At 60.0% G+C, this 12,455-nt stretch overlaps 1 protein-coding gene across 1 annotated transcript; it reads left to right on the top strand.

Annotated features, from left to right (window-relative positions):
- Positions 1 to 3,290: 3,290 nt before the first annotated feature.
- Positions 3,291 to 8,163, top strand: SIVA1 (SIVA1 apoptosis inducing factor). The gene is made up of 4 exons (XM_028102349.2): positions 3,291 to 3,452; positions 5,114 to 5,308; positions 6,092 to 6,248; positions 8,047 to 8,163. The coding sequence occupies exons 1-4, from the start codon at positions 3,335 to 3,337 to the stop codon at positions 8,102 to 8,104; spliced, it is 528 nt and encodes a 175-aa protein (XP_027958150.1). The 5' UTR covers positions 3,291 to 3,334; the 3' UTR covers positions 8,105 to 8,163.
- Positions 8,164 to 12,455: the final 4,292 nt, after the last annotated feature.

Raw genomic sequence — 12,455 nt, 5'->3', positions numbered from 1 at the left:
GCTGCATCTTGCCACAACAGAGATGCACGCCTTTGATAGTCAACCGAGCTGCCATTTTTCAAAAGAAAGAGAAATCACTTCATTCTGCATAAAAAGCTACAAGCCTGGCTTTAGCTTTGTAAGGTTAACCTGCAATTTAAATTAGTTGCAAAAACTGTTTTTCAAACTCTATTTTGTAGTGGCTGCTAAATCCTTCACTTGAAGACAAGTTGTTGATTTTCTTCTACCTCTAGACAAAATCTAGAGGAGGCAGCCTCAGGCAGCGTCCTTGGGCGTCTGTAGCGTTTTACAGGCTGAGAAGACCAACTTCCAGGGACAATGATTCTTCCCTGGTACCAACTTCCTCACTCTCATGGCCCAGGGACAGGATGCTGTCTCCTCTGAGGGATGGGTTAGTGCACACAGCCCCCCTTTTCCAGCATCAGGTGTTGGAGGGTTTGAGTAGTTATGAGGTGCCCTCTCTGCTTTGCACCCTAACACCTCCAGCGTGGAGGAGCTCATAGTGGTCTCAGCTCAACACACGAGGAAAAGACAAATCAGTAGTTAATGCTGATTGCTGTGCTCTTCCAAACACTTTGAAAAGCTGCCAGTTCCCTGAACGTTCCTTTACCTGCCACCCAACCATCCCGCTCCTAGGCGCTGACCACAGTAAATGAAGACCGATGTCCAGAAAAAGCCTTATAGAAGACTATTCAGAGAAGCTGCCTTTGTCACAGCCCAAACTGGGCGGTGGCCCAGGCATCCCGGGACAGGTGAACAAACTGCGGCCCATCCACACACGGAATACACTCAGCACCAAAAGGAACCACCACGGAGGGTCTCAACGTCGGCACGCTAAGGAGCCCAACACAAACGCAGTTTGTTCACCTGTGCAGATGCAGAATGAGTCTGCCCACGTGTGAGGTTCTGGGGCAGTAGCCCTACCCAGCAGGGACAGAAAGCAGAGTGGCGGTCTCTCGTGGTGCCACAGGCATATGCCTTTGCAGTCATGGATGCCACTGTGCCTCTCTCACCTGGGCATTCCACCGGGTAGAGACACATACAGCTTCGCTCTAAGTAAATTATGCTCCAGCTGAAGTTGCTGAGAGTCGTACAACCGCACTAGCTTTGGAACAGCTGAGATGGTAATTACTCAAGACCTTGGGGCCCCCGAGCAGCCCTGACTAGACATCTGAAAGAGTGTGTCTCCTCTGTCCGTCTGTCCGGAGGGGAAAGTGTGCTGCCTCCTCACGGGAAAACAGAAACTGTGTTCTTTCCTCGATCTGATCAATGTTCATTTCCAGAATGTCCAACTTTCTGAGGTTATGCTGTTAGGCACATGCTTCCCGTGAGCTCCGACCCTGGCTTTTGTTTCGCAGGGTGTCCTCTGACTTGGGCGGGGCAGGTGTCCTTCCCCTTTTGTGACATTTGTCCCACCAGGGGGAGGGACCCCACTGGCTGTACTCAGCACCACTCCAAGAGCCTAGTGCAGAGCTCGGCGTTTGTTACAGGCTGAATCCCCTCCGCCTTAGATTCCCATGTTGTCCCAATTCTCAGGCCCTCATAATGCGACTGTATTTGGAGCTAAGGTCTTCAGGGAGGTAACTAGCCTCTCTCCTAGCATTGAGATACAAGTGACATACAGCGTAGGCCTTAATTGTACACAGAACCCATTGTGTAAGTTTAAGGTGTACGGTGTGACGATCTGATACACAAGGTCAGTTAACACATTTTTCACCCCATTTTGTCGCGAGAACATTCTGAGGACAATTAAGATCTACTCTCTCAGCAACCTGCAAGTACGCGGTGTTGTTAAGCATGGTCGGCATGCGGCACAGATCCGTCTTTGACCCGCATCTCCCCGTTTCCCACACACCCCCATCGCCCGGCAACCACCATCGGCTGTTTCTGGGAGTTTGACGACTTGAAATCCCGCGTTATTGGTGAGATCGTCCAGTGTTTGTCCTCCTCTGTCTGACTTATTCCACTCAGCATAACGTCTTCCAGGTTCGTGCGCGTGCGTTACTGCAAATGCCCTTCCTTTCCGTGGCTGAACAACAGTGCGCTGGGCGCCCAGCACAGCCGCAGCCTCCTGCACCCATCCGGGCAGGACGCGGCGGGCGGCTCCGCGTCTTGGCCCCGGGACGAGGGCTGCGGGGAACGTGGGGGTGGCACGGCCTGTCCCCCACTAGGATCAAGCTTCCTCCCTGGACCCAGGAGGGGGGCTGCCCCTCGCGCAGCAGCTCCACTTTCGGGGCCTTGACGCACGGAGGCCGTCTTGGGGGCGCCCTTGCAAGATGAGCCGAGGGCGCAGCGAGGCCGCAGGGGCCGCCCGCCGGCCGGCGACAGCGCCTGACCCCCGCGAGCCCGGCCGGGGGCGCTCCCAGCAGGTGGACACGAGGCCCGCTGGGCCCCCGAGGCCCCCCTCGCCCCGCAAGCCGCACCCGGACACAAAGCCCCCGGAGAACGTCCCAACACCCGCACGACTAAGCCAAAGCCCCCGCAGGTGCCCGCGGCGCGGCCCCACACGGCCCCAGCAGCCCCCAACGCCTCCCTCCCTCCCGCCGGCCGGAAGTGACGTCGTGCCCCGGAAGCGTCCGGGACGGCCGGACGGCACAGCGCACTTCCGTGAGGACTAGGAGGTCCTCCCACTTAAAACTTAGGGAAACGCGAATCGTCCTCCAACTCCGGTGACTTAAACGAGGGAATATAACCAGTTTCAACAGTTGTGTGGGGACCACCCCCCTGCAAAAACCATACCCGCCGCGCCCGATCAAGCACGCCGAGCCCCGCCCCCGGCGTGGCCCCAGCCCCTTTCGCCACGCCGCGTCCCGATTCAGGTCGCCCTAGGCCTATCCCGCGGCGCGCCTCACACAAGGCCCGCCCCCGGCGCACCGGTTCCGCCTCCAACCTAAGCTCGGTCTATCCCACGCCGCGACGCCTTCGAGCCCCGCCCCCGCCCTTGTCCTCGACCTATCCCGCGCCGCGTCGCCTTCGAGCCCCGCCCCACGCCTTTGCCTTTGGCCCATCCCTTGCCGCGCTCGAACCCCGGCCCCGCCCCCTCCTTCGCCTTTTCCCGCGCAGCCGGGTCCTGCTCCGGCCCTCGCCCACAACCTGTCCCGCGCCGCACCGCCTTCGAGCCCCGCCCCCGCCCTCGCCTCCGACCTATCCGGAGCCGCGCTCGAGCCCTGCCCCCGTCCTCGCCCCCAGCCTATCCCGCGCCCCATCGCTTTCGAACCCCGCCCCCGCCCTAGCCCCAGTCCTATCCCGCGCCTCTCCGCGTTGGCGCGCGGCTGTGACGTCACGGGTCGCGGCGACGCGCGCGGCTGAGCTGCGCCGCTCCGGGCCCGCGGCCATGCCCAAGCGGGCCTGTCCGTTCGCAGACGCGGGCCCGCTGCAGCTGAAGGTCCGGGTCGGCCAGAGGGAGCTGAGCCGCGGCGTATGCGCCGAGCAGCACTCGCGAGAGATCTTCGGTGAGTGCGGGGTACCCCTCCCGCCCGCGGGAGCCCGTGTCAGCGGTGTCCGCAGGCCGCGCCCCCAGGAGCTGCGAGGCCGCGGCAGCCGGCCGTCCCGCCGGGCTCTGGGAGCCGTGAGGGCGGCGTGAGAGCGCCCAGGCCCCCCTGCGCTGGCCACAGCCCGCGAGAGGCCTGCCTGCCCCCCTCCCTGCCGGCGCACCGCGGGGCTCTGTCCCCCCGAGGACTCCCGAGTTCGGCCAGGAGCTAACCCTGGTCCGAGGACAGCCCGGCCTCGGGCCCCGCGGGAGGCCGGGGAGTGTCAGGCTCCGGGCGGTGAGCGGGCGTGAGCGCCCATCCTGCCCCTCGGGCTGCGCGGAGACCCTGCCTGCCCGGAGCTCCCTGGTTTAGTGGGGGACCTGCAGGGGAAGGGAATCCCAACGGGCACGGGTGTCGGGGGGCAGCAGAGTCTAAGCGCAATCCTGCAGGCTGAGCAGGAGTCGGGTAGGCGGGGAGCGGAGGGGAAAGGCATTCCAGGCCGAGCAGAGGGGCAGAGCGTGCAGAGGCCGGGAAGCAGGACAGGGCAGTTGGATTCAGTGTGGCCGGAAGGCCCAGTTCACGGTGAGATGTGAGGGCAGTGAGCTACGGCAGGTCTTCCCGTCTGGCTTTCTCGTGCAGATGTTTAGGTGCGTTCTTGGTCATCCGTTGGGGTGGTTGATACCCTGAGGCAGCTACAAAGTGGAGCTTACCTTACCTAGTGGTTAGGGGCACAGTGTTTGCACCTGCAGAGCAGGCAGTGTTTGTGATTGCGTGGAGCTGCCATTGTATTAGGGATGTGGGGAAGAGACCCCCTGGGAGACCCCGTTCTCCTCCTGCTGCGCCCCCACCCCACAGCAGCTGTTCCGCCCTTTCCTTCCTTGCACACTTGGGTTGCAAGTGATAAAAGTGAGCACAGCCGTGGGGACTCTGGCAGAACTGCAAGTGCGCACCCTGTAAGGACATTCAAAAACACTGTGCTGGCAGAAAAAGAGTTTAAAACAAATGGGGACTAGGTCAGTCTGGCTCTTTACCCTCCTCCCTGACTGCCCTGGGCATTCCAGCCCCATCTGTCACCTGACCTCTTTACCTTGCTTGCGTCCCAAGCCCTGGAAAACAAGCATTCACCACAGCACAGGACACCCCTCCCCCATTCCATCCCAGGATAAGGCGAGGGCGTGGGGGGGTGCTGGAGGAGGAGGAGTTGTCATCAGCCTCATTTGAGTTACCCGGCAACTGTCGTTCCCGTCACCATCACACAGAGCCAGCAGCTTCTAGGATCTCCGCCCTGGCTCTGTGGAGACAAGGCAGAAAACCACAAAGCATTTTGGGGGCTGGAGTTGGGCATTTGATCTTGTGAAAGTCCCCAGATGACTGACGCGTGGCCTGATGGAAAACCGGTGCTGAGCAACCCGTTCAGCTCTCGGCGTGGGGGTGCCCAGGGCCCACCGGGGTCTGGAAAGGTCTGGGATTCCTCTGTCAGGAGCCAGTTGCTGCCATGTCTTTTGCGAGCAGCTCTGCAGTAGGTGAGAGGGGTGCACACTGGCCAGGGTCGTACTGGCCACAGCCGGCTTGACGGACAAGGTGGCTGTGCAGGGATCTCATGCCACAGGCGTGTGAACACTAGGACTGATTTGTCTTCCCAGAGAAAACCAAGCAACTCCTTTTTCGAGGGGCCCAGGCCTACATGGACCACTTGTGGGAGGAGAGCTGTGCCATCGTTGACCTGCCAGAGTCCCCGAAGCCTGGCCCCACAGAGGCCCTGCGGGCCGCACGTGGGCAGATGCTGATTGGACCAGACGGCCGACTGACCAGGAGCCAAGCCCAGACCTCTGAAGCTGGTGAGTGAAGCCAATAGCAGGCGCTTTCCCAGCTGTGCGCTAAGGGTGGACGTGACAAGTGTGTCGCCCTTCATTCCTGATACTGTCTGCCTGGGGGCTTCTCCTTCCCCAGACAGGCAGGAGCTGGCCCCAGGGTCTGAGGAGCTGGTGAGCACCAGGAGGCTCTACACCCCCGCCGCCCGGCCGACATCCGAGTCTGAGGGTTATGAAGCAGATTCTAGCTGCGGGAATCAGGAAAGGAGGAGAAACCCCCTTGGTGTCCTGCCTGCTTTCTACCTGCAGCAAGACATGAAGTCCCAGCTGGGTGGGAATCACCGGTCGGGCCCCTGTGTAGCTCAGACCACCGCCTTTGTTGTTGGTTAAAAGCCATAGTCACTACCCCCCACCCCCACTCCCCAGGGCCTGGTCTGGGGCCCAGGAACTCTTTGTTAACCAGGGATGCAGAGGCCACACTTTGAGACACAGGTGCTGGACACACGAGAGAGTTCTGATACAAGCCACTGAGGGAGGAAGTACCGGCATCTAGATAGCAGGAATGGAAGGAGCGCTCGACTCGGAGTCGCGGAGACTGCCCCCTAACGTGCTCCTGGGCGCCTGGGGTCTTCCTAGTGAACAGGGTCTGTGGGCTGTGCTTTCTTGAAGACTGTCAGGAGGACCCAGTGGTGGATGGCATGCAGGGATTCAGGTCATCCCTCTGTCTGCGGGTCGGGGAGGCGGTGGCCCCACAGCCTCCAGCACTTGAGGTCCCCTGTGGGGCTGACAGGTGGCATTTCTTCCTCACAGACCTGTCCAGGGCAGTGACCAGAGCCTGTTCCTCGTGCGTGCGAGCGCTGGACGGGAAGGCGGTGTGCGGCCAGTGCGAGCGTGCCCTGTGCGGGCGGTGCGTGCACGTCTGCTGCGGTTGTGGGGCTGTGGCCTGCAGTCTGTGCGCGCTTGTGGAGTAAGTGCTCGACCAGGGGGTTGGGAGAGTGGCTCGCCCAGCATTGCCCCTGGGGAGGGGATGGTGCTGAGCACTGCTTCACCTAGTTTGAAGTTTTTCTGAAGACTGATCTTCCCTCAAGGAAATCCAGATCACGTAGGCTGCCAGTTCTGCCTTTGCCTGTGGCCATCTGTTGTAGCAACTTCACGAGCTGACCTTTCAAACTGGCGTTAGGACCGTCTCTCGGGGTTTTCCTGTTAGCCTGCTCGCCTTTGGAGGAAGTGGGTGGGAGCAGGTGTGTGTGTGTGTGTCTTTGCGTGTCTGTGTGTGTCTGCTTGCTGGCCGTCTTGAGCCAAAACGGAGTGTTGGCTTAGTCTGTTGCTTGAGTGTGTGTGTCTGCCTCTGCTGGCCGAATCCTGCACCTGCTTGGGAGGCGCCGGGTACCAGTCCCACCCCAGCAGCCACTGTTGGCTGCCAGGTGGGGGTGTAAGACAAGGCCCCCCCCCCCACAGACTTGGAGCTGGCTGTGTAGACCTCAAACTAGTTTAGTCCCAACACTCTGAAACCAACCGTGGCAAGCAGAAGCCCAGCTCAGGTGGGCCAGCCAGCAGAGCCTGGGGAAGCCAGGGGGCAACGTGCGCCGCACAAGGCAGGTGGGCACCAGGAGCTCCCCTGCAGTCCAGCGTGGGTTGTGTGTTGACCAGTTATGCACGTGGACTGCTCTTTCCTTTGCCTCTGCCGGCTTATTCTCCCCTTCCTGTTTTTGTGCAGACTGAAGAGGCCTGGGCCCCCAGTGTCCCAAGGCTGTTCACGTGGGGAGGGACCCAGCTCAGCAGGGCAGGTTAGGGGAGTAGGAGAGATGCCTGGAGCCCTCCTCCCACCTGCCCGTGTTTGGGCACCTTCCTCCCGTCCGGACAGCGTCCCCCGGGCCTTTACTTCCTGCTTTTGCCCCAGCTGCCTACACAGTTCACCCTGTGGTGGGGGCACAGGGAGAGGCGAGCGTCCACTTCTCAGGCACGACGGGGGGCTGGGGCGGGGCTCTCTGCTGCGTTTTACAAACAGATCGTGCTCCAGGTCACGAGGCTGAAGTGGCATCCCCAGGTGTGGAGGTCAGCCTTGGCCTGCCTCCCCCTCCCCTTCGGGGGTGGCCCCTCAGGTCCTGGTGCTGGGAGCCACAGAGCTGGGTGCTCTGTCAAGAGTCCGCCTTCACTGCAGCGCAGCCCAGCGGCCGTCCTCCGCAAGTCCTGCACTCTGGGCCACGGGCTCACCGTCTTCCCGGCCCGGGGGCAAGCAGCGGTGCCTTCTTGTTGGCGCGTCTTGGACTGCAGTGTCTGTCCGTGTGTGTTCTGTAGCATGCTGCCAATGTCTTGTCTTTGCGGGATCTCTCCTGATGGGTCCCCGCTGCGATTCACTCTGTGGCCCAGTAAATCCTGACTGGATACTGGGAGGTTTCAGTGCAGGGTGGGCTGCAGGTGGACCATCGGCCGTGTCCCTCTGCTGGGGCTGCTGTGGCGGACACCACACCCGGGTGGCGTAGCCAGCAGCTGTCATGCTCCAAGATCAGGGCGTCGGCGGGCTTGGCTCCTTCCCAGGCAGGCCCGGGGTTGTGGGCGCACCTCAGCCTTCTCCCGGTGGCCTCGCACGTGGGTAAGGGCCCACCCGTCTGCAGTGGGGCCTCATCTTAACTGGTCCTGTCTGCAGCTCACGGCTCTATCCCCAGATAAGGCCAAGGGACCAGGGGTCAGCACCACAGCATACCAATCTAGGGGGGCACGACTGAGCCCCTAAAAACACTTTTCTCTTGCCTGTGATGTTGCAGCTGCGGTGACGTTCATGAGACGGTGCTCTGTGCCGGCTGCGCCATGTTCGAGGCCTGAGGGCTGGAGCGGACGACAGCCTTCCCGGACAGGCCGCACGGGTGCCAATGCTGTGGGGCGGGGGGGCAGGGGCGGGGGGGGCTAGTTTATATTTTGTACTGAGGGCAGAGTGAATAAACCCCTTTATATTTGGACCAGAGGCCTGGCTCAGCACTTCTGGGGGTGCAGCCTCCTGGGGGTGCAGCCTCCTGGGGCGTGTGTCTCCCCCTGGTGGCGTGTGGGCCCTCCATGCCTGGCGCCCCCACGCGGTAGCTTGTGCAGTCCCTCAGAGCTTCGGGTGAGGTGTGTTCCCGCTCGTCCCCATTTTGTGGATGGGAAACAGGCGTCCAAAGTCAGGTCCTTGAGCCCCTCTGGCCAGTGCTGTTGAAGAGAGGATTTGGACCCAGGTCATCTGACTCCAGAGTGCAAGTCTGCGCCAGAGCAGCTCGGGACGTGGGGTGATGTCCCAGACTGTCCCTGAGATGGCTCCGCTACCTGCCCCCATCTGGGTGTCCACTTGGTTTTTCAGGTGCCTACATGGCCTGGGCTCCAGGTGACCTGATGATCCCTGCTCTCCAGGAGTGATGGCCAGCTAGGCAGTGTCCTTGCTGCATTTGGGGCAGTGCATTGTGTGGCCTGAAGTGGGGAGGGGTGTTGGCAGCCACAGCGCGGTGGCCAGGAGGACGGAAGAGGGCACACACGAGCAAGCTGTGGGTCTCCCGCACCTGGTGCGAGCGTCCCCTGCAGGGCGGACTCAGCATCCTGTTCACAGGCAGGGAAGTGTCCAGGGGACAGTGGGGTGTGATTCTTAGAGGACAGCAGGGGGGTGGGCTGGAGCTGGGCCCAGGCTGTGATGTGCTACCATGGGTGGAACATAGAAACCACTCAAGTTCAGGTGGGGAGGGCCACATACAGGCCAGGAGGCTGGCATGCAGTCAGGGCCACGAGCCCCGGAAACAGCTGTCCGTCAGCCATCCTTGTCATGGGATTGCCTCCTCTCATCTGGCTTCCTGCAGAGGCCCTGGAGCCTCCCTCTCGGTGTCTACTTGCAGGCTGTGACCCCAGTAATAAGCACAGCATCACACTGGTCGTTTGGGAAATTCAAATCAAAGCCACAAGGAGATAGCACCTCACACCGATGGCCATTACTAAGAAAAAACAAAATGTGGGCGAGGATGTGGAGAGAATGGAAGCCTCGTGCACTGTTGGTGGGAGCGGTGCGAAAAACAGTGTGGTGATTCCTCAAAAAATGAAAAAGAGAACTACCGTATGAGGCGGCCATCCCTCTAGATAGTGTGTTTACACAAAACTGAAAGGAGGAACATGAACAGACGTGTGCACCCCCGTGTTCACTGTGGCGTGAGTCACCGTGGCCAGGAGAGGGGGGCAGCCTGTGTCCGTCGACCGGCGAGGGGGTAAACAGACTGGCCCGTCCGTGCTGGGGGGGCATCCAGCCTCGGGGAGCCGCCAGGACATGCAGCTCCGTGACCTGAGCCGGCACACGAGGACCAGTCCAGTGTGATCCCGCTCACGACGTCCCTCGAGGAGTCTGGTCATAGACGTGCCCGGGGCGGGGGGGTCAGTGTGTTGTGGGGAGTTTCAGTTTGGAAACATGGGTGGCGGAGGTGAGAGCTGCACCGCAGCAGTGGGACGTGTGTGGTGCCGCTGAGCTGCACACTCGCTAAGGTTGGGGGCGTGGCTGGCTCAGGTCATCTCGGGGTCCTGGGGTGGAGCCTGTTCGTCGGGGAGCCCGCTTCTCCCTCGCCCTCCGCCCCTGCTCGTGCTCTGTCTCTCTCTCAAACAAAAGCTTTTAAAAAATAAAGTCTTTTATTTATTTGTCAAAGATTTTATTTATTTAATGGACAGAGAGACACAGAGAGGGAACACAAGCAGGGGGAGTGGGGGAGGGAGAAGCGGGCTTCCCGCTGAGCAGGGAGCCCGATGCGGGACTCGATCCCAGGACCCTGGGACCATGACCTGAGCCGAAGGCAGTCACCCAACCAACTGAGCCACCCAGGCGCCCCAAAAATAAGATCTTTTAAAAAATAAAAAATAAATTTAAAAAGGCATGTGGCTGGGGCGCCTGGGTGGTTCGGTCGGTTAAGCGTCTGCCTTTGGCTCAGGTCATGATCCCGGGGTCCTGGGATCAGCCTCACATCGGGCTCCCTGCTCCGCGGGGAGCCTGCTTCCCCTCTGCCCTTCACTCTAGTGGTGCGCTCTCACTCTCGCTCCCACACTCTCTCTCAAATAAATGAAGTCTTAAAAAAATATATAAAAATAAGGCATGTGGCATCATTCCACAGAGTCGCACACGCACCTATATTAAAAAAAAAAAATGCCAGTTGACTCTTGGAAAGCAGAAGTTAAAGCGCATTTAGGGGTTTTGATGTTTGTGGATGCAGAGCGTGGGAATGGAGTGTGCCCTGTCCTGGTCCTGCTTGTGAGGCCCCGACCGCACTTGAAGACAAGAATATGAGGTATGCCCTGTCCGTCCCAGAGCCGCTGGGCTGGGGCCCTACGTGCGGCTCGGCATCCTGGCTGGATCCTGCGGGGGAAAGGAGCGTCAGTGGGAAAACTGGTAAAACAAGCCAATCAAGGAGAGAAGATGATGTTTGAAAAAAGTCATTTAATCCAAAATCAGGCAAGGAAAGACGAAAGAAGGAACAAAGAACAAATGGGGCGCAGAACAGCGAGAGGGTCCATAAGCTCAGTCTCGCCCACAGCTGCCTGTGGTATGAGCAGACCCAGTGCCTCCGTCAAGGCGGGAAAGGCCAGAGCTGGTCGGGTTGTCCCAACAGACAGCAAAAGAGCAAGACCCTCCTCTGTCATCTACAGAAGTTCACCTTAGGTATAAAGACACAAAAGCCAAAGGACAATAAGCTCCATCTCTGAGCAGCTGTCCCTGGGCTGGCAGCTTCTGGAGAGCAGGCCCAGCCCCTAACACCCCCAGCTCTGCAGGGTATGCCCGTGGCGGCACACCCCCCATCACCAGGCAGGCCCGCAGCCCCAAGTTACCTCGTTCCCACACACCTGCTGCAGTTGGGGGGGGCAGTCCAGGTGCTGAGCACGGGTTTCCACCCCGTCCCTCCAGAGGCTGCCCTGTGCTGGCCAGAGCAGGGGTGGGGGGTGGGGGCCAGGATGGCCCCCCAGGAGTTTTCTGTCCAAGGTGCCCATCGCCTTTGCACCCCCCCCCACTGCCCCCACCCAGAAGTTCAAGGCGTTCACTCGTTTCCTCAGCTCCCCGGACTTGAGATGGGGTTGTGCTGTGTCCATGCCCTTGACCTTGACCCCTCTCCTGGGACAGAAAGCATCCCCCATCACCTGTGGGAAGGGGTGGGCCCCGCCTGACAACGGGCTCCAGGCTCCTCCCCGATTTCTACCCGCACCTGCCACTGCAGCCACCATCTGCTCGAAGTTTGAGGACAACAGAAGGGTATCACTGTATTTTCTCTGGTGGACTTTTTTCTTACTGTGTCAAAGTATATACATAAAATTTAACGGTCTTAACCATTTTAAGTGTACAGCTCGATGGCATTAAATACGTTCACCACCACCCACCGTCGTCTCTGGAACTCTTCATCTCATAAATCCAACTCTCCCCATTAAACTCACTCCCCAGCCCCTGGCACCGCTTTCTCTCCCGGTGCATCTCACTCCTCAGGGCCCTCGAGTAAATGGAATCCTAATGTCTGTCCTTTGGTGACTGGCCTGTTCCACTCAGCATAATGTCCTCAGGGTCCATGCATGTGGCAGTGGGAGCCAGAAGGGCCTTTTCTGAAGGCCGGGTCATCGTCCTGTGAAGGGACAGGCCTCAGTTTGCTTATCCATTCACCCACTGTGGACACTCGGGTGCCTTCCACGGTTTGGCCACCGTGAATCATGCTGCAGTGACCATGGGTGACGGGCTTTCTGCTTTCAGTCCTTGTGGGTACAGACCCAGAAGTGGACTTGCTGGGCTCTCTGGTCATTGGATGTCTGATTTCTCGAGGACCCGCCATACTGTTTGCGCTCAGTGGCTGCACCGTTTACCTTCACACCAACAGCGCACAGGGTTCTCCATCCGTGTGACATCTGGATGTCTCTTATCTCTTTTGTATGTAATGTTTGGTGTGTGTGTGTGTGTGTGGTTCCAAAAAGGCTGTGCCCTCTTGTCCTGGGGCCTACTGCAGATGTGCCCCCAACCTAGCACTCCTCACAGGTGCTCCCACAGGAGGGGACGGCCACCCCACCTGGAGTCACCTTGGGGTCTGGAGAGGCTGGGACCCCTACCCCCACCTCCAGGCGCATGCACCAGGACCTATAAATGTCCAGGCGCCCCGGCCACATCTGCACGGGAGAGATGAGGCCAAGGCTCCCAGGCTCCCAGGCTCCC

This window comes from Eumetopias jubatus, unplaced genomic scaffold, assembly GCF_037043125.1.
Source record: "Eumetopias jubatus isolate StellerSeaLion01/CBP00866 unplaced genomic scaffold, mEumJub1_p1.0 scaffold_7, whole genome shotgun sequence".
Taxonomy (NCBI): Eukaryota; Metazoa; Chordata; class Mammalia; order Carnivora; family Otariidae; genus Eumetopias; species Eumetopias jubatus.
The sequence above is the reverse complement of the archived record's forward strand: the minus strand, read 5'-3'. Positions and strand labels throughout refer to the sequence as shown.